Raw genomic sequence first — 20,651 nt, 5'->3', positions numbered from 1 at the left:
CAGCCCTCGCATGAACAACATCCCCTGTCACTGTTCATGACGGCCACACCTCCACTGTTACCATCAGGATCTCAGCAGAGGCCCTGCCTAGGATCTCACCCTTACCTGCCCTCACAAGCACTGCTTCAGACCTGAACGCCCCCCCTGACCATAACCTCCAGGTCTTCTGCTGCTGCCCCCACACTGCTAGCACACCTGCCTCTCACCTCATCCATGGGCTGTTGATCCCTTTCCACCCTCTCTTCACGGGGCCTCCTAGCCCACCAAGCCCTGGTGGCCTCAGTACCCCTGCCCAGCCTGCGCCCTGCAGCTGGCTGAGCTGTCTTCTAGAATCCCTTGCCCCAGGCCTTCTGCAGTAGCTGACTTGCCAGGTGACTTGGTCACTGTCCTGGCCAGCAGCCGGAGAGAAAGAATCCTCCCAGCCCACCCAGTGGTCCAAGGTACCTCTGCTCTCAGGCCAACACTGCCATGCAGTGATGGCTCCATCACCCTACTCCAACCACTCAGCCAGTGGCTTTCATGAAAGCCAGCCAACTCGCTCAGCCAAGCCAAAGGTCTTGGCCACCGCCCTCCTCCTTTGCCTCCCTGAGGCTCTAATGCATAGCCTCTTCCCTTGGATCCATAACACGGTGCCACCTGGCTATCCTCCTGGACTCCTCCACCTCGCCCTCCACTTGAGGGCCTCTGGCTTCTATTTCTCGGTGACCTCAGATGCTCTGGCAAGCCGTTACTGTCCTGACAAAGGTGCTCTCCAACTTGTAACCTTAGCCCCAGCCCCTACAGCCACTTCTCCAATTAGGCGCTGGATATCTCTACCCACGTAATGTGCCTGCACCCCAAACTCGGCCTGACTGAGCACAAATCCACCTTCCCAAACAAGGGCTCCATCTGACTCCTGCTATGTCTGGCAGTGCTGCTAAGAGTTGAAATTCCTGTTGCTTTTGGCTCCTTTCTTGAAGAAGAGTATAACCAAAACAGCTATTTACTGGGCACCATTATGAGCCAGTCCTCCTCCAATGTGGGAGACCTAGGTTCGATCCCTAGGTTGGAAAGATCCCCTGGAGGAGAGGGCATAGCAACCCACTCCAGTATTCTTGCCTAGAGAATCCCATGGGCAGAGGAGCCTGGTGGGCTACAGTCCATGGGGTCATCATGAGTCGGACATGATTGAGCTACTAAGCACAGCACAACATGAGCCAGTCACTCAGAAGCATTCTGATTACACCAACTTGCTTAGTGGCTTCCCTGGTGGGTCAGATGGCAAGGCATCTGTCTGCAATGCAGGAAACCTGGGTTTGATCTCTGGGTTGGGAAGATCCCCTGGAGAAAGAACTGGCAGCCCACTCCAGTACTCTTGCCTAGAAAATCCCATGGATGGAGGAGCCCCTGGTAGGCTACAGTCCACGGAGTCGCAAAGAGTTGGACACAATTCAGCGACTTCACTTTCACTTTCACCTTCCTTGTACATATTGTTATTTCTATGCTACTATGACCTAAACTATCATTATTTCTATACTACTGTTATGCCCATTTTCCACAGAAGAAACTTGAGGTGCAGTGGGGTTCACTGACTTGTCCAAGTCCTATGAGAGATGGAGTTACCACTGAACCCCAGGGAGCCAGGTGCCAGACTGCATTCTCTGCTGAGACTCTGTTTATACAATATCCACACTTTCTCTGAAATCTATCCCTCTTTCATTTCTGCCACAATCACACCGATACAGCTTCTCTTCTGCTTGGCTAGATTATTTCATTTATCCACTAACCAGTGCCCCCATGTTTTGCCTCTTGTCTGTCTATTCACTGTATGCTTTACCAATACAGACATCTTCCCAAAGCATAGCTCTGCTCAAAAATCCTCAGTGGTTTCCCAGAAAGAAATCACTGAACCTCTTGGTAGCTCTCTCTCAATATCCTGGCCTGGCTCAACCCCTATCCCATCAAATTATGCTGCCCCAAAAGGGGTGACTTGCCACCCCCAACCCTGCCCTTTCCAGCCCTGAGCTTTACTCTTCCTCGAGTTCCTAAAAGTCTAGCTCATCAGCCTCTGCCTCCTGACCATGGGAATTCTGCAAGGACAGGGACTTCTGGATCTCCTTAAGGCAACTTCCTTCACCCATGGCAACCATTCATTGTGTTTGAATCCTATCTTTTGTTCATGATGCAGGCCCAGCTCTGACCCTGGCTCCCTAATGAACCTTATCCTTGGCTCCATTTTCCTGGGATGGAAGAAGGAGGGAGTATATTTTTGGTGGTTAACAGGATAATCCATGGAGTCTGAAGACCTAGATTTGAATCCCAGCTCTACCATTTGAGTCACGTGACTTGACTTCTCCAAGTCTTCCATTTGATGTCTCTAAACAAGCTGTAACGATACCCCCTTGCAAGGCTTGATGAGAGGACTGAATGAGATGTTATATGGAAAGTGACTGGTTGGTACTTAATGAACTGTGGTGAGTAATCTGCTGATATTACTATTCAAGGCAACTAACTGACAGATAAGTAGAACCTGGGTCCCCAAGGAACAGGCCCTCTACATGGGGGTTGTTCCGTTTTTAATACATGATACATAACGTGCCCACTGAGCAGTCTATGGGTTACTTACCTAGGTCCCTGAGTTTCGTTGGCTACGACGTCCCAGAAAACCTACAAATGAAGACATTTTTGTCTCAATTAAAGAGCTGAAAAAAAAAGCTGAAATGTGGGGTTGCTGGCTAGAGGCCTGAACTGGGAAAACTCAAGAACACAGCCCTGTCGAGCTGGTCTTTCCTACTCTCCTAAATGCTCACATCAAATTGGCTACTGAGTTGAGCCAAAGAGTTGTTCAAAAATTGGTCATCAGACGATAGAAAAACAAAAACTGTTGATGAATGTTTTTTTCTATAGCAACTTTGCATGAAGCTAAAGATGGAGGGAAGGCTAGAATATCCTGGACCAGCGCTGCCCAATGGGGATATAATGTGAGCCACCTAAGTACTTATACATGCTTTCTAGCCACATGATACAGTAAAAAGAAATGGATGAAATTAACTACCCCAACATATCAAAAATATTACTGTAACATATAATCAGTATAAACATTATTAATGAGATACTTTACATTCCTTTTAAAATAAGAAGTCCTACAAATCTAGTGTTTATTTTATACTGATGGCACATCTCAGTTTGGACTCTCATATTTAACTGTTTGAAAAGCCACATGTGGCTACTGTTTTGGACAGCACCAGTTTGGATGTTAAGATATGGTCTCACATGTATCCCTCAGTTTCCTCTCCATCAAAGGCACCAGTTAGCCTAGAGCCATGCTAATGATCCAGCAGCTGAGTCCACAAGGTTGAATGAGCTTGTAAAAGTGTCAACTACAACTAGCTGATGGAGCTGTTTACATTCAACTCTCTCCCGTTTTGATGGCTCCATGCCAAATACCTCATCTTTCCAATTAATGGCTTTAGGATTGAGGTGCTTACTGAAGTAATTATTTGTTACTTTTGGGGGGGTGGAATATATGGTGCTATCAGTATTGACCACTGGGGTAAGTTTCCTTCCATTGAATAAAGGTTTGTTTCTGTTTGTTTTAATAAGTTAAGTCAGTCAGTTGTTTTGGAGTTATAGGGGTACACAGGGCTCTTTTTTTAGGCTCAGGAGTTGTGATCATAGACATCTTACCCCCCACCCCTCAAAAAACACATATGAGTAGAAAATTATTTTGGTTTCTGGGAACCAATCTGTTAAAGACATTATTAACTATACTACTGCTCTTTGGGGATTAAAAATAACTTTTTGAAAGAACACTTGAGTTCCTTGATGTTTTACTTATTGGTAATAATGCCTTAAAAACTTCTTCGGCTGATTTTTTTATAACTTGGTTAGAGGAGATTCAGTTGACTAACAGTCGATTACTTAGAGATCTTCATGGTATTTGAAACCTATAATATAGAAATGGTATCTTTGGGAAATCACATTCTAGGGCCAATACCCCAAAACAGACTAGGTCAGTACTGGCCTATAATAGAACTTTCTGAAGTGATGGAATTGTTCTCTATTTGGTCTAACATGGTAGCCACTAGCCATCTGTGAACACTTGAAATGTGGCTAGTACAACTGAGGAACTAAATTTTAAATTTTGTTTAATCTTCATTGATTAAATTTTATATTTAGATTATTACATGTGGCTAGTATCCACCATACTGAACAGTGCAGGTCTAGGGAAACTGAAATCTAGTTTGTGAACTTGATTCAAGACACAAGTATGAAATGACCTGGATCCAGGATGCCTTCACCTTGTGGAAACCTTACTCTTCAACAATCCCTATGGGAGCGACAAATTGTAAATTTCCTCTTGGCAAAGGCTGATACGCAAACTGTTAGGGCTTCAAGAACCCGCTAGTCTGAAATTTACAGACTGGTCAGCATCCTCTAGGATTTAAGGAGGGGTTTCTTGTCTCCAGGAAAGAATAGGCTGGGACAGGGTCACCAGTTCTCCAGGGCATATGGGTTGCCTTCCGGATTGGTCTGAGATCTCAGGAGGCTGAGGAAGGCAATACAGGTAATACCATGTCAGCTTTATCCCCTCCACATCACCTGACTCAATAAAAACTCCTTCTTACCTCAGACTTGCTTCTGGGTTGTAAGTCATGGGAATAATGACCACAGCAGCCAAGAGTAAGAGTTTTGTTTTTTTTTGCAGAGTCTGGCTTGGAGACCAGAAGTGTAATGTACATTGAGGCAGACCATAGACAGGAGGCTGTGGAATGGTCCCAAGTATTATTGGCTGTGTTCCCACTCCTCTAATGCTCTCTATGGCCCAATGATTCCTACCGCCTCAGGATAATGCAGAATCTCAGGGAACCCCAGTCAACAAGTTCAACAAAAAAGGTTTTGTGAAACAACCAAAATGTCAAACTTTGTTTTCATCTTCAAATTAATCATTTTCTGGCCTTGAAAAACCAATTCCCATTTGAAAACTTTTTTTTTTAAGGAAAAAAGTATACATACATTTTAAAAACAGCAAGCCACATATTACTGCTGGCAGTATGGCAAAAAGCACATACCTATGCCTTGTATAATCTGGAAAAAAAAAAAAAGAAATACAATTAGCTGAACTGACCAAAACAGTTACAGCTGATCCTCCTTATATGCAGATTTCATATTTGTGATTTACCTATTCACTAAAATTTATTTGTATTCCTCAAACCAATACCTGCAGTACTTTCATAGTCATACGCTGACACAGGCAACAAAATGCTGAAAACTATTGTTCCCAGCTGAGGTTCAAGGCAAAACTCTGCCCTCATGTTTTGGACCTTGTACTGTAGACACAATCCTATTTGTGATCTCTTTAGTGCCATGTGTTCCACATTTTGTGCTTTTTTGTTGCTTATTTCACTGTCTAAACTGGCCCTCAAAAACAGTGCTGCAATGCCAGAAGGACCATAATTGATGCTTAAATGAAGTTTATTTAACACGTGTATTCTCTCTATAAGACACACAGTATTTCCCAAGCACAAGCAGGCTGTGTATGTCATAGAGAGAATACACATGTTAGATAAGCTTCGTTTAGGCATCAGTTACGGTCCTGCTGGCTGTGAATTTCACCATTCATGCATTAATCACATATATTAAATACTGTGTCTTTAAACAAAAACACACGTAAAACAAGGTTCTATATAGACTCCTTTTCAAACACGTGATCAGAGACTTGCGGGAACCTAACCCTATATCTCCCCTGGGAGGAATGCTTCAATATCCACTAATTCTGTGTTCACAGTGACTTAATAAAACATAACTAGGTGAATAAGTGGCTTCCCTGATAGCTCAGTTGGTCAAGAATCCACCTGCAATGTGGGAGACCCCGGTTCGATTCCTGGGTCGGGAAGATACCCTGGAGAAGGGATAGGCTACCCACTCCAGTATTCTTGGGCTTCCCTGGTGGCTCAGCTGGTAAAGAATCTGCCCGCAATGCGGGAGACCTGGGTTCGATCCCTGGGTTGGGAAGATCCCCTGGAAAAGGGAAAAGCTACCCACTCCAGTATTCTGGCCTGGAGAATTCCATGGACAGTTCATGGGGTCGCAAAGTGTCAGATATGACTGAGCGACTCACTTCACTTTCACTGTGAATAAGTAAATTTATATGCACAAGGTTGATACTTGTCAGGTCCAGTGCTTTTTATTAAAAGCAGCAAATATCTCACTGTTTGGCCATCCCATCCTGCCACTGGCAGCACAACTTGGCATCGTGTGCTTGGCAGGGCAATGTGGCAGCTGTGCACAGCAAGCCTAAGAAGTGTTTACCACAGAGCCGCTGGCACTGTGCCAAATGAGGTGCCCACAGTCTCCTTGAATCACTGTCACAACACTGGGTGAGTGAGTGGTCTCATGTTTCAGGGACTCAGGTTTCTCTCAACCTGAGAAATATGCCTCCTGGGGCAACTGTGAGCGTTAACTGAATCAATACATGTAAGAGCTGGGATTAGTTATTGTGTGCTCAGTTACTCAGTCATGTCCAACTCCTCGTGACCATATAGACTGCAGTCCACCAGGTTCCTCAGTCCATGGGATTTCCCAGGCAAGAGTACTGGAGTGGGGTGCCATTTCCTTCTCCAAGGGATCTTCCCAACCCAGGGGTTGAACCTGAGTCTCCTGCATTAGGTGGATTCTTTAACAGTGCGTCACCTGGGAAGCCTGTTAGCTATTACCATTAACCTACTGGAATCTCTACTAATGTCCTTTGATTCTGCAGTTCCATCTCTAAGATGCTAACCTACAGACAGAATCAGTGATGTGCCTCTCTTCTCCCTCCAAAAAAGGCAGACAGATATTTACTACAGCCTTACAATATCGAAAAGATAAAACAACCAAAGTGTCCGCAACAGAAAATAATGATGGTTCATCAGGTGGACTCTATCCACCCACCAAAAATCTAAGGGCAGAACACAGAGGATATGGCAAAACAATCACCACCCATTGCTAAGGGAGAGGGTAGGGTCACTAACAGCAAGTACAACATTGATAAGAGACAGGGGAGAGGAGGGGAGGGGAGAAAAGGGAAGAGGAGAGAGAGAATGAATGAATGAGTGAGAATATGAACACACCCCCTTTCCTCTTAGTTGGAGCACAGGTGGGTTAGAATGAACAGACACTGGTTTGATTGGAGAGGTCCCTGGTTAGGAACTGTTAAGTTGTCCCACATACCTATTCTCTCCTCTTTAGTAAAAGAATTCAGATTTGCAGCTGGGCATACTGCCACTCACCTAAAAAATTAGTTTCTCAGCCTTTCTTGTAGTGAGGTTTAACCATGTGACAAGTTTTGGGCAATGAGATGCAAGAAGGGTTGTGTGGTTTTTCTCAAAAGTCTCCCTGGAAGGGGTAAGACACACTATTTTTCCCTCCCTGGGTCCCACTCCTGAGATAGCAGGGGAGGTGGCAGGAGCCAGACCATACTTGGGTTTCTGACAACTGCATAAAGCAGCAATGTGCCCAAGGCTGCCTACCTTCAATTATTATTATTACCTTTTTCAGTTGAGAAAAGTTAATCATTTATCCTTGCTTTCCATTAAAGTGAGTTGACTCATTGGAAAAGACTTTGATGCTGGGAGAGATTGGGGGCAGGAGGAGAAGGGGACAACAGAGGATGAGATGGCTGGATGGCGTCACTGACTCGATGGACGTGAATCTGAGTGAACTCTGGGAGTTGGTGATGGACAGGGAGGCCTGGCGTGCTGCGATTCATGGGGTCGCAAAGAGTCAGACACCACTGAGAGACTGAACTGAACTGAACTAACTTAAAATACTGTATTAGTTTCAGGGATATAGCACAGTGAATTAGATACATTTATAAAGGCTGAGTGCCAAAGAATTGATACTTTTGATTTGTGGTGCTGAAGAAGATACTTGAGAGTCCCTTGGACTGCAAGATCAAACCAGTCAGTCCTAAAGGAAATCAACCCTGAATTTTCACTGGAATGACTGTTGCTGAAACAAGCTCCAACACTTTGGCCACCTGATGCAGTCAACTCACTGGAAAAGACCAATGCTGGGAAAGATTGAAGGCAAAAAGAGAAGGGGGCAAAAGAAGATGAGATAGTTAGATGGCATCACCAACTCAATGGGCATGAATTTGAGCAAACTCTGGGAGATAGTAGAGCACAGAGGAACCTGGTGTGCTACAGTCCATGGGGTGACAAAGAGTTGGACACGATATAACAACAAATTTTGTATCAATGAAAGGGATGCTATTGTGACAATCTTGTATCAACAGGGAAAAGCATCTTACTCCAGCATTCAATTCTAAGGGCAAAGGTTAAATGAAAACTGTGAGAGGGGAAAATGCTTAAAAATTTTTAAATAGCCCACATAATTCTATAAAGGATTTTATTTAGAAATTATTTCCTTCAATAATAGTAATAATAATATTTCCTTCAATATTTCAAAGGTAATAGAATTATTTCCTTTGGCCACCTGATGCAAAGAGCTGACTCGTTTGAAAAGACACTGATGCTGGGAAAGATTGGGGGCAGGAGGAGAAGGGGACGACAGAGGATGAGATGGCTGGCTGGCATCACCGACTCAATGGACATGAGTTCGGGTGAACTCCGGGAGTTGGTGATGGACAGGGAGGTCTGGCGTGCTGTGATTCATGGGGTTGCAAAGAGTCAGACACGACTGAGCGACTGAACTGAACTGATTTCCTTCAAGTATACTGACTCTTTGAACACCTGAAACTTTTCAAGATTTCAACTTGCTTGTTCATTCTGTAGACAGTCAACTTCTTTCTCCTTGGCGGTTGTGCACACGGCACACACATCAAAGCCGAAAGCGCACTGGTTTTGTTTCTTCTTCTCAGCGTAAAGCACACAAACTGCATTTCCACGCTGTGCGCCCTGGGTATTATGCAAAACCCGATAAGTGGAAGTAATGAAGGACTGTTTGCTCCAAGTATAATAACTGTCATTAACTCTGCAAATGGTTTTTTAATATTCTTGGTAATTGCGTTACTTGTATAAATGCTTCTAAAGACACCTCTGTGGGCTTGGTCTTTCCTCTGTTTTTAGAGACCCAATCTATGAGTTACGAACTGGAAGCCATTTCATACTTTTTCTGGAAGCATTTGTTTGTTTTATTGGAGAAGTCACACTGCTTTGTCTGAAAATGATATCATAACCTTAATGGCTTTATATCATTATCTGAAAAGTTTTTTAAAAGTTCAATATGTGGGAGACTTAAGGAGAATGGCTCAGGAGCCAAATAAAATTCAAACTTGTTCATATTCATTTGTTGGAAGATATCATTAAAAGGATGTGATTGTAAGTTGACTGGAGAACTGGACCCAGGCCATCAGAGGCCCAGCCCAACCACTCCTGTGCTTGAAATGTACATGCTCCGAGCTAGTCCCACCATGCGAACTGTTTTTAAGGATGCAGCCTAGAGAGAGAACTTCAAGAGTTGTGAGACCATCAGGATGGTCTATGTGACTGAATCGTGATCTCTATATGAATTTTAAGATTTGGCAGGCAGACACAGAGGTCTATTCCTCTTGAAGTCACCCAAGACAAGCCTCCTAAGTGAGCTTCCTTGCTTATTAAACCTGCCACCACTAATCTGGAGTGGCTGCCTTCTTCCTCAGTCTCTCCTTGCCCTTTGTGAAGGGTTATGACCAGTGGGCCAATTTACAAACCAACATCATTATATTCATTTTTTACCTTTTTCTGTTTCATTTGTTTAGAAAAAAAATTATGCACAGAATCACCCTGCCCCAGCCTAAGGAGACTCACATTCTCTTGTCTGCCCTAGAATCCAGTCCACACTTTACAATTGTGGTATTATCCTGAAATACAGTATTGACTATACATTTCATCTCTTAGGCTTTAATGAACCACTTTCAAATTACTGATCCTTCTGTTTGTAAACTGGAAGTACAATATAAAAAACAGATAAGGAGAACTGTAAATTACAAATATACATGAAACTTAAGCAACATAAAAAGACCATAGCTGAGACAGATTATCACACTATTAATCAAGTATTAGCCTACACAAGCATATTGAATGCACTTTCTTGTGGCACAGGTGCAAACTTGAAGAACATAATGGTTATGAAGAATATTAGGAAGCAGTGAATGAGTGTGAGTAATTAAGAGAATGGACTCTGAAGCCGGATGGCCTGATTTCAAAATCAGGTTCTACCACTTACAGGTTTGTGGCTTTGGACAAGCAACTTAAACTCCCAATCACATCTTGGTTTCCCCCATAAAATAAGGATAATTATTAGATTGTGTGGGAACAGAATTAACATACGTATTAAAATGGTGCTTGACACAAAGTCCTAAAAAATACTAGATTTAGGTCTTAAAAAAAAAAAAGTGGGACTTCCCTGGTAGCTCAATGGCTAGGACTCTGCGCTCCCAGTGCAGGGGGTCTGGGTTCAACCCCTGTTCAGGGAACTAGATCCCACGTGCTGCAAGTAAGAGTTCGAATACTGCAATTAAAGATTCCATATGCTGCAACTAAAGATTCCACATTCTGCAACTAAGACTCTGTGTAGCCAAACAAACAAAAAAAATTTTTTAAGTATCTGTGAAAACTATAACTCATTTTATGTTTCAAATTTGTGAAGTGAAAGTTAGCCACTGATCTGTGGTGTGAAATTCATGAATCACCAGTGGTCCGTGAACCCCATTTGTACATAGGACCTCTACCATAACCCATGCAGTCACTTACCCTCTGGCAAACAGGATGACAAAGAGACGGGAGCTGATGTTCTGAACAATGGATTGCTAACGATACATTGAACATTCTGTGAAAGATCACTTTCCGCTGAGACATACGCTTCAGACAAAATCGAGCCATGGTGACATTGTATTGTTGGCGGACATTCCCACAAATACCGTATTAGGTCAGCATCATCGACCACTGTGGTGTCATCTTCCTGGATTGAGCAAGTGAGAGTAATGTTTCCACCATCAGTCAAGAAGCAAGATGCTGACGGTGTTGGAGGAGGTGCTGGGGGGAAAAAAAGGGATGTTTAGTACAGAAAAGAATAATATTTTAATTCCTCATCCACAAATTCACAAAGAACTCCCAACTTCCTGATTAGCTTGAAAAGATAAGCAGACCACTCCTTGAGCACTAAGGGGAGAAAATTCTATTTTCTTCTGGATCAGATCTACCTGCTCAAATTCAGTGCAGATACGGGCCCTGAATCCCTTATCCTCAATTCTGAAATCCAAAGATGTCTGAAAGCCAAATGATTGTTCACAAATATTTGTTATCATGTTTTACTAAAAATACCTGCTTGAGTATAAGGTGCTCCCCATTAACTAAGTGAAGTGCTTCCTCACACACACAGAGATCATTTACATCACCTTTCTAAAATCTGAAAAAGGCTGAATTCCAAGACATCTGACTCAAATGAGTTTGCTCAAGGTTCTGAGGAGCTGTATTGTGGGCTGGTCCCACTCAGAGGTAGAGGAGGGTGTGGCACGTGTCACATGCCTGCCAGTCTAGAGGCATCACCCCCAGGTTTCTTCTGGAAACGCCTGCTACTGGCGAAGGCAGGTGGGCCTTTAAGGATGAGTAGGACACAAGTCATGATGCACCATCATTTCTCTCTAAAGCCTCAAAGCTATCAGCTGACCGTATCAATCACTGGTTTATTTATTAATTCATACACTTTCTTGCATCTCTCCTTTCCACCTAAAACCAACCATGAGAGATTTGAGAAAAAATGTAAAAATATATCAAATAAACAGAACTTGGTCACGGACACATTTGGATAATAAAATTTCAATACCTTATAAGTTGCATGTGGATAAAAAAATTTCAATACCTTGGAAATACTAAAAAGCAAAGTCAAGTCCGTCAAGACGATGCAATACTACACTGTCACTTAAAATATCTTCTAAGACAAAGGAACTCAAGCTCCAACTAATAATCTAAACAATAAACATGTACAACTCATCTTGCCCTCGTCTTCTCCTTCAATTTCTGGCTCAGTTAAATAAAACACCCAGCCTGTCTTGTTAGACCCGAGTTACACATGACTTTCCTTTCTGCTTGGGGGCTTCTTCAAGTTTTAGGTTTAATCTAGCTCATATTATTCATTACATGCTGTCTTAAGGTTTGTTCTTTCGTTAAAAGAACTCGCACACACACACACACACCACACGAGTGTGTATTCACTGCAGAGTACCTGCTATTGGTAAGCAGGGTGATACATGGTGAGTCGTGGCAGAAACAGGCATCAGTAAAGCATGCACTCAAGGGCAAAGGGATAAGGAAGGTGACGGGACGCTGGGAAGGCCCAGAAACCATGCTTCATGATTTGGCCAAGAACAGGTCCTGAGCAGAAATGACAGCTGAACCCAGTGCTCAAGGAGTCAATGTGGAGCCTCTTCTAATAATCACTTCAGAATCCCATGGTCTACTGGAAAACCACAGACCATCCTAACCATGATCATTCAAAATCACATTTGCAGTCAGCCTTAAAAGAAAGGAAATTCAGACACATGCTACCACAGGGATGAGTCTTGAAGGCATTATGCTAAGTGAAATATGCCAGTCATGAAAAAACAAATCTTATACAATTCCACTTTTAGGAGGTTTTTAGAGTAGCCAAATACTTAAAGAGACAGAAAATGGAATGATGGTTACCAGGGAACAGGGAGACAGGAGGGAGGGGGGAATTAGTGTTTAATGGGCACAGAGTTTTACTTCGGAAATGAAAAGTTCACCATGTTCTGTTACAGACTCTAGTTTCTGATCTAGTTCAGCCAATGTTGGGTCTTTCCAGGTGGCACTGGTGGTAAAGAACCCTCCTGCCAATGCAGGAGACATGAGGTGTGGGTTCAGTCCCTGGGTGGGGAAGATCCTCTGGTGGAGAAAATGGCAACCCATTCCAGTATTCTTGCCTGGAGAAGCCCAAGGACAGAGAAGACTGATGGGCTATAGTCCATGAGGTCACAAAGAGTCAAACACGACTGAGTGACTGACTACACTTAGCCAATGTCTCGCTGCCCACACGACTTACCACAGCTGTAATCTAACAAACATTAGTTACATCTGTCCCTTAAACAACCAGCAAGAAATGTGCCTACTTCATCCATAGGACAACTTAGTTAATTGATATAGTTATGAATTAAGAACTCACTATTCTGTAAGAAATGAGAATTTCTTACACATATCTGGTGACATTTCTATATTTTCATACATACACCTTAATAAAAAGTCATATACCAGTCCAGACTTATTAAGGACAGAGCAATTAATCCTATTTATATGAACATTACCAGCCCCCATGCAATAAAGGTTGTAAGAGGATGGGGAAGAACTATGATATGTTGATGGTGGCAATTTTAAGGGGACTTTGAAGGAAGGAGGAAAGCCAGATGTTCACCTCTAGAAAAGCACAAAGATGCCCTGAACTCAGGAGGTACCAGGAAATCCCCCTGTCTAAAATATCTTTTCTGAAAGGTTCTGGTGTCTCCGGAAGGCTACTGAGTCTTATTATTTTAGTCTTAACAAACCCTCATGGAAGTATGACTTCCTCATTTCTAAAAAAAAAAAAAATAAAGTATGACTAATCATTTTGACATTCAGATGTATATTTTTATAACCAAAATCTAAATTTTATTAACTCTAACTTGGAAATACCTTCTGGTTCTTTCCTTTCCAAACATCTGCTACCAACACCTCTGTCTACCAGGATGATCATGATAGCTTCCAACCTGGGGTCTCCTCTTCCTAATCCACCGTAAGTTGCTATCATCTGATTGACCTTCCAAATTACATTTCATTAAGGCACTTCTCTGCTGCAGTATGAGACACAATGGCTCTTGACTGCTGCTGCTGCTAAGTTGCTTCAGTCGTGTCCAACTTTGTGCGACCCCATAGATGGCAGTCCACTAGGCTCTTCCATCCCTGGGATTCTCCAGGCAAGAATACTGGAGTGGGTTGCCATTTCCTTCTCTAGTGCACGTACACATGCTAAGTCACTTCAGTTGTATCTGACTCTGTGCGATCCCACGGACAGCAGCCCACCGGGCTCCCCTGTCCACGGGATTCTCCAGGCAAGAATACTGGAGTGGGCTGCCAATTCCTTCCCCAGGCTCTTGACTGCCACAGGCTAAAACCCAGATTCCCAAACCAGAACTTGAAGTGGACACATTTAATATGGAAGCAATTGATCTGGATGGTGGGATATACAACTGATAGAAATGGGTGCCCTCAGACTGGGTGACTGGTTTGTCCAGGAGATTATGAACTCCTTTTAGATAAGTGAAGCTTGTTAAGGTGTGCAGGCATCTCCTTAGAACCAGTTGATGCCAATATTACTCACTGCTTCCTGACTGAAACTCACATGTCCTGCATCTTGCGCCTCCCCAGGCCTTTGCTGAGCTTCCTAAGAACTGTCAACTTGGCTTAATTATCAGAATCAAGCATCATTGTTGAGTTAGCAGGCAATTTTAAAATTTTAATTATTCTTAAATTATATTTTTAAACATTTCATGAAGTTTCAAAAGGAGAAATTGTTTTGAACTCAGGCTTATAAACTCTATAAAGGGGCTCTTAAGAAGCATTCAATTCTAATTTAAATTCTGAGCCAATCTTTTCATTTGTTTGCCCTCTAAACTGCCAGATCCCCAACTTGCAGGTTTTAAAGATTCTGTTTCTTCAGTGGCATCAACTGGTTCTAAGGGGATGCGTGCACACCTTAACAAGCTTCACTTATCTAAAAGGAGTTCATAATCTCCTGGACAAACCAGTCACCCAGTCTGAGGGCACCCATTTCTATCAGTTGTATATCCCACCATCCAGATCAATTGCTTCCATATCTGTTGAGTGCCTATTACCTATTTAAGTCCTTTGCTAGGCTCTGAAGTTACAATGGTGACCAAGAGAGAAATTCTGTCTTCCTTCCAATGTCGCCAACACTCAGCAGTTGAACTGGTGAGTGACAGCTGTTCATCCAGTTAGTCATCATATCCTGTTCCACTGAGACCACTACAAACAGGAGGTAGGCAGCTCAGACTTGAACTGTTATATTGCACTCTTGTCTCTACTTCACCCCTGGAAACCATCTTACACACTTTGTCACCGCCTGGATCTTCCTAAGACAGCCTTTAACCTAGAGGAAGTAGGTCTAGAACTATACTCACACCTCGGATAAGACGAGTGGAAACTGTGATGCATCGGAGGGGAGAGATGGGAATGGGATGAGCTGTGCTATGCTGCAGCACAGAAAAGGCAGCTATGAGACAAAGCATTACGAGGACATTTGAGATGAATGTTAGCTGAACCTACTGTGAAAATCATTTCACAATGCATGTGAATCAAACCACCATGCTGTATGCGTTAAACTTGTACAGTGATGAATGTCAATTATTTCTCAATAAAACGAGAGGAAAAAAACAAACATGTAGGTGTAGCCATCAGCCTCTGGAAGCCTGTAACAAGGCGAGTGCTTTCGAGATGAGGGAAAGAGAATAACCAGGAAGCATTCGTGAGAAGCACAGAGGAACCTGAATCCTATCCCCAGTTCCAGTTTAAAGTGATAAGAGGAGGGAAAATAAAATCCCACCACATGTGTGGGGTGCAGGAGGAAGCAGGAACTCCAATTCACAGGTGTTCAAAGAGTTCTGAGCTCATGTTGCCACTCCACCCTTTTCCAGAACATTCCCTGCGAGACAAGGGATGCTGCTGCCACGGCCAGCTTGTGCTGTTCTCTCGACCTCAGCCACATACTATCTTCACTGAGAGGATGACAGGGAGCTGAAAGTGACTCCTAGGCACCAGAAAGAAAGTCCCTGACAACACGTGATATAACTCATTGTTTTATTTCCCATAAACCATTGGTTAGTATTAGTCTCTTAAAATACTTGGAAATTTGCTATTTGAACAAACAAATTTATGGATACTCACCAATCACTCTGAGGTGGAACTCGGAGCTCTTTTTAACATTCGGGGATTCAATTACATACACATCTTCATCTGATTTTGTTAACCCGGTGATGGTGAGGTTACCTGACACAATGTCTAAATGAACTCTATTTATAAAAGACTGAAAAACTTCGAGTCCAGATTTTTGATCCCATTCTGCAACTTTATCCTTCCCCTTCTTCCATATAATCTCTGTAAATGGTTGAGACTCTGAAACATAAAAGGTTACACTCCCATCCATAGCTCCATAAATATCTTGGGAAAAACAGCTGATGAAATCTAGAGAGGAAAAAAAAAAAGAAATTGATTAGGAAAAATAATAGGACTTGATCAAAAATAGGAAACTATCTTCCAAGATGCCTTTTTCAAGGGAAAATGATTAAGTTTCGTGGTAAAAATTATTCATTAGCTACTTTTTGTACAAAGCTGATGAACTGCTGATAAAAAGTACAGGAAGGAGAACATGCTTAACCCTGTAAAGTTTATTCTTTAATGGGGAACGGGGTGGGGGGGCCCTTCCTTGGCAGTCCAGTGGGTGAGAATCCACCCAGCAATGCAAGGGGATACAGGTTCGATCTCTGGTCTGAGAAGATTCCTACATGGTGCAGGGCAGCTAAGCCCATGCGAGGCAACTACTAAGCCCATTTGCCTAAAGCCTGTGCTCCACAGCAAGAGAAGTCACCACAATGAGCCTGCACACTGCAACAAAGAGTTACTCCTGCACACCACACTAGAGAAAGCTGGCACCCAGCCGTGAAAACCCAGCAGAAGCAAAAGTAAAATAAATAAATAAATTTGAAAGAAAAATAGGGAACTGGTGTCTGCCCAAATCCAAGAAATAGATTCAACATTTCTGGAGCACCATAGGTGGCTCAGCTAGTAAAGAAGCCACCTGCAATGCAGGAGACCTGGGTTCAATTCCTGGGTTGGGAAGATCCTCGGAGAAGGGAAAGGCTACCCACTCCAGTATTCTGGCCTGGAGAATTCCATGGAATGTGTAGTCCACAGGGTCACAAAAAGTTGGACGCGACTGAGCAACTTTCACTTTCACACCAACTGGGAAAAGGGTGGCAAACAAGACAGGTATCGCTCCAGGCTCTCAAGGGAGAAGACACTGAGCAGGCAAGGAGAACCACCCAGTCAAGGGCCTTTCTTAGGAGATCATGCTGACCTGACACAGGGTAATAAAGCACTGGAAGATAAGAGGAGTCAGCGATATAAGAGGAGAGATGATCCAGCAGACAGGAGTCAGGACATGAGTCAGGAACATGCTTGGCATATTGGAGGAAATCAAAGCAGTTCCAAATGGCTGGAAGGCTTCCCTGATGGCTCAGATGGTAGTGTCTGCCTACAATGCGGAAGACCAGGGTTCGATCCCTGGGTTGGGAAGATGCCCTGGAGAAGGAAATGGTACCCCACTCCAGTATACTTGCCTGGAAAATTCCATGGACTGAGGAGCCTGGTAGGCTACAGTCCACAGGGTTGCAAAGAGTCGGACACGACTGAGCAACTTCACTTCAAATGGCTGGAAGAGAGCAAGGTGGGGGAATGGGTGGGCAATGAGGCTGGAGAGGCAGCCAGGGGCCAGATCACAGAGTCTGGGAGTGAGGGGCTGGGCGGAGTCAGGCAAGATAAGCTAAGGATTTGGAATTTATTGTAACTGCAAGGGAAAGTCACAGAAAGGTTTTAAACAGAAGACTGGCATGATGTAATTTAAATTTCAGCAGGCTGACTTTGTCTGCAGGGTGGACGCTGGTTGATGAGCAAGTGTGAAGGCAGAGAAGCCAGAAAATAGGTCAGTGGGGTAGCGATGAAAGAACGGCAAATTGGGAGACTGGACTAGGCTGCTGGCAGCAGGAAGGGACAAGTGGACAGACTTGCATTTGAGAGAGAAATGAACAGGGTTTAGTGATTGGATGAGAGGACTTAATTGTGACTGTCAGGCCTCTTTCTTGGCTGACCACTAAATGAAATCAGAATGACTAAGAAGAAAGTTGGGGGACGTGATGAAGTTTAAGGTCTCAAGGATTGAGTGCAATGGCACGTCGGAGCCAACTGTAGGTATCCCTGCAGGACTCCATTCAGTGAAGTCTGGTTGATAGCTTGAAATCCACCACAGTGGGAGTATTTACAGCAAAGAAATTGACTCATGCTTCAAATCAGAGCCTCCTGCCTCCTCCACATCAATCCAGTTGGCAAACATTGACTATCACTATTAGACTGGGATATTCTTGATACCCCAAAATGGGCTTAAAAACATCTTGCTCCAGACTTGACTTTCTTAAGAGAGAAAAGCAGCTGTTAAGAGAAAGACATTCAAGACAAATTAAAACTTCACTGTTTGAAATTTTTGGAGGTGCAATCAGGATAACTGAAAGAGTACAAGAAAAATGAAAAAATATTAAATAGACCAATTGTGGGCTTTCTTGGTCAAGCACTATTTCTCCCACACAACCAGAGCCCGTGAAAAGGCACGAACAGGAGTAAGATTTGAGGTGTGAGAGTCTATCCACACACAACAGCAGAGGCTGGAAATGTCTTGTAAATGAATAAACGGATGAGAGTAAGCAGGGTGGTGGAGGAAGAGAAGAGGTCTGAGTTCAATTGCTTCTTCCTGGCTGCATAATGCTGCCTTCTGTCTTTTCAGGGGCAGGTGGAGGGGGGGCGGTGTGAGGAAGGAGGGTGTTTCCTGGGCTTGAGCACAGGAAAAAGAAAAGTCAGAAATGGAGCTAATGGTGGAAAATGGGGAGACCAGTTGAGGAAGAAATCACAGTCATTTTGAGTTGAAAGAAATCCCCATGATTAAATCACCCCCATTTCACAGGTGCAATGGCAGGGAACTAAGAAAAATGAAAGAAAATGTTATTGAGTGCTTACCATCTGCCATTACCTGTTCACGTACTCTTGTGTCCCTTTTTAATCCTTTCTACATTCCTGTGCAGTCGTGTTGCTAGTTCTGTATCATGGATGAGGAGACAGGACCAGAACAGACCTGACCTGGCCCAGCCCCTCACTCACTCACAGGGGCCAGACACTGTGATCTGACCCCTGTCTGCCTCTCCAGCCTCATTCCCCGTCCGTTCCCCTCTTGCTCTCTTCCTTCCAGCCATTCGGAACTGCCTTTATTTCCTCCCACATGCCAAGCACCTTCCTGACTCAGGGCCTGCCTTCTTGGAGGCACTGCTTCCTCTACCTGCTTCATCATCGCTCCTCTCCCATCCTTACCCAGCCATCAACTGACTGATGGATGCTAAGCAGAAGCAGCTGATAAGATATCCACACGGAGCTGTCCTGGGTCCAAAGGTCTGGGGCTCACAGGGGAAGGTACAGATTTGGGAATCGTCACATTTGCAGAGGCTAGTCTACCCTTTCCTTCCTATAGTAAAGTCTTTTCTGTTGCACCTCCAAGACTGATCCTAAAGTAAGTTACTAATAGAATCGTTTCCAATGAAAAAGAACAGGAGAAAGGAGAGTGAGTTTTTCCTCAAGGCAACATAGTGTGAACAAATGAATAAATGAGCAAACATCAGCTAAGGAAAGGAATCAGCAGTGAGTTGGTTACTTTGCTGATAACAGTGAGTGGTTCGAAAAGAGACCACTGGGATGCTTATCTTACTATGACAGAGGGCAGAATGAAAAGGGCCCCAGCTTTCAAGCCAGATGGACCCAGGATAAATACTTAAAAGTTCCTGCCATGCTAGATTTCCTCAGCCTAAAATGAAAATCATAATGGCTCCCAGAAAAGATTGCTTTGAGGTCTGAATAAGACTGAGAGAAAAAATAATAATAATAAAATAAATAAGACTGAGAGTCTACACAATGGCTGAAACGAAGTAGGCTTTCAACAGGGTTTTCTTTCTTTTTCTTTCACTGATTCATTGTGAGACTGTGTGAGAACTGGGCATAGAGTGCCTTCTCGCTGTTGCAAAGTAGAGAGAGCTAGAGGGAGGGGAAAAATGTATCAGTGATTGCTTAAACAGATATTCTATACTAGACAGATTTTTTTTTTAACTATTGGAGATTTATTTGTTTTCAAGAATATTGAATGATATTTTCTTTGTAAGATACGAACGTACCTAGTACCAATATGTAGAGTGGTAATTTCCAATTGCAAAGACTCTTGTAGTCTTACAAAGTATCATCATTACACCCAGTTTGGTAGTTCTCACAGGGCTAGAAGTCCAAAGTGGAACTCAAATATTTTCAGACAAAGTAACAAGATTTTTTATTTAGAAAATATAGTCACCATTAACTACTGGGTTCATGAAATGGGCCTCCCCACCCCCCTCAACTCCCAGCCACAAAATCCTCTGCTCATTTTTACTTGAATCCTGAGATTCAGGTTGAATGCTATTTTTAGTTTATTTAATCAAACACTTCTATAGCACTTACTATCTGATGGGCAGTTGGAAGAGCTCTACAAATATGTATTCAGAGAATCCTCTTAAAAACAATATCAAGCAGGTATTGTTTTTAAAAGCCTTTGACTGCATGGATCACAACAAACTGTGGAAAATTCTTAAAGAGATGAGAATACCAGACCACTTTACCTGCCTCCTGAGAAACTTGTATGTAGGTCAAGAAGCAACAGTTAAGAATAGGACATGGAACAATGGACTAGTTTCAGATTGGGAAAGGAGTACATCAGGGCTGAATATTGTCACTCTGCTTACAACTTCTATGCAGAGTACATCACGTGAAATGCCAGGCTGGATGAAG

General features: G+C 43.3%; 1 protein-coding gene across 3 annotated transcripts in view; it reads right to left on the bottom strand.

The window, feature by feature from the left end:
* CD58 (CD58 molecule) overlaps window positions 1-20,651 on the bottom strand; it is a 69,904-nt gene that overhangs the window by 26,075 nt on the left and 23,178 nt on the right. For 2 of the 3 annotated variants that reach the window (XM_040230954.1, XM_040230955.1), the window contains exons 2-5: window positions 15,915-16,211; window positions 10,716-10,997; window positions 4,996-5,067; window positions 2,606-2,646 (exon numbers count right to left, since the gene is read on the bottom strand). In XM_040230954.1, the coding sequence (XP_040086888.1) occupies window positions 2,606-2,646; window positions 4,996-5,067; window positions 10,716-10,997; window positions 15,915-16,211 (692 nt within the window). The remainder of the gene's footprint in view (window positions 1-2,605; window positions 2,647-4,995; window positions 5,068-10,715; window positions 10,998-15,914; window positions 16,212-20,651) is intronic. The other variant, XM_040230956.1, reaches the window with a different exon arrangement.

This window comes from Oryx dammah, unplaced genomic scaffold, assembly GCF_014754425.2.
Source record: "Oryx dammah isolate SB20612 unplaced genomic scaffold, SCBI_Odam_1.1 HiC_scaffold_28, whole genome shotgun sequence".
NCBI classification, from domain to species: domain Eukaryota; kingdom Metazoa; phylum Chordata; class Mammalia; order Artiodactyla; family Bovidae; genus Oryx; species Oryx dammah.
This window is presented reverse-complemented; position numbering and strand designations above follow the sequence as displayed.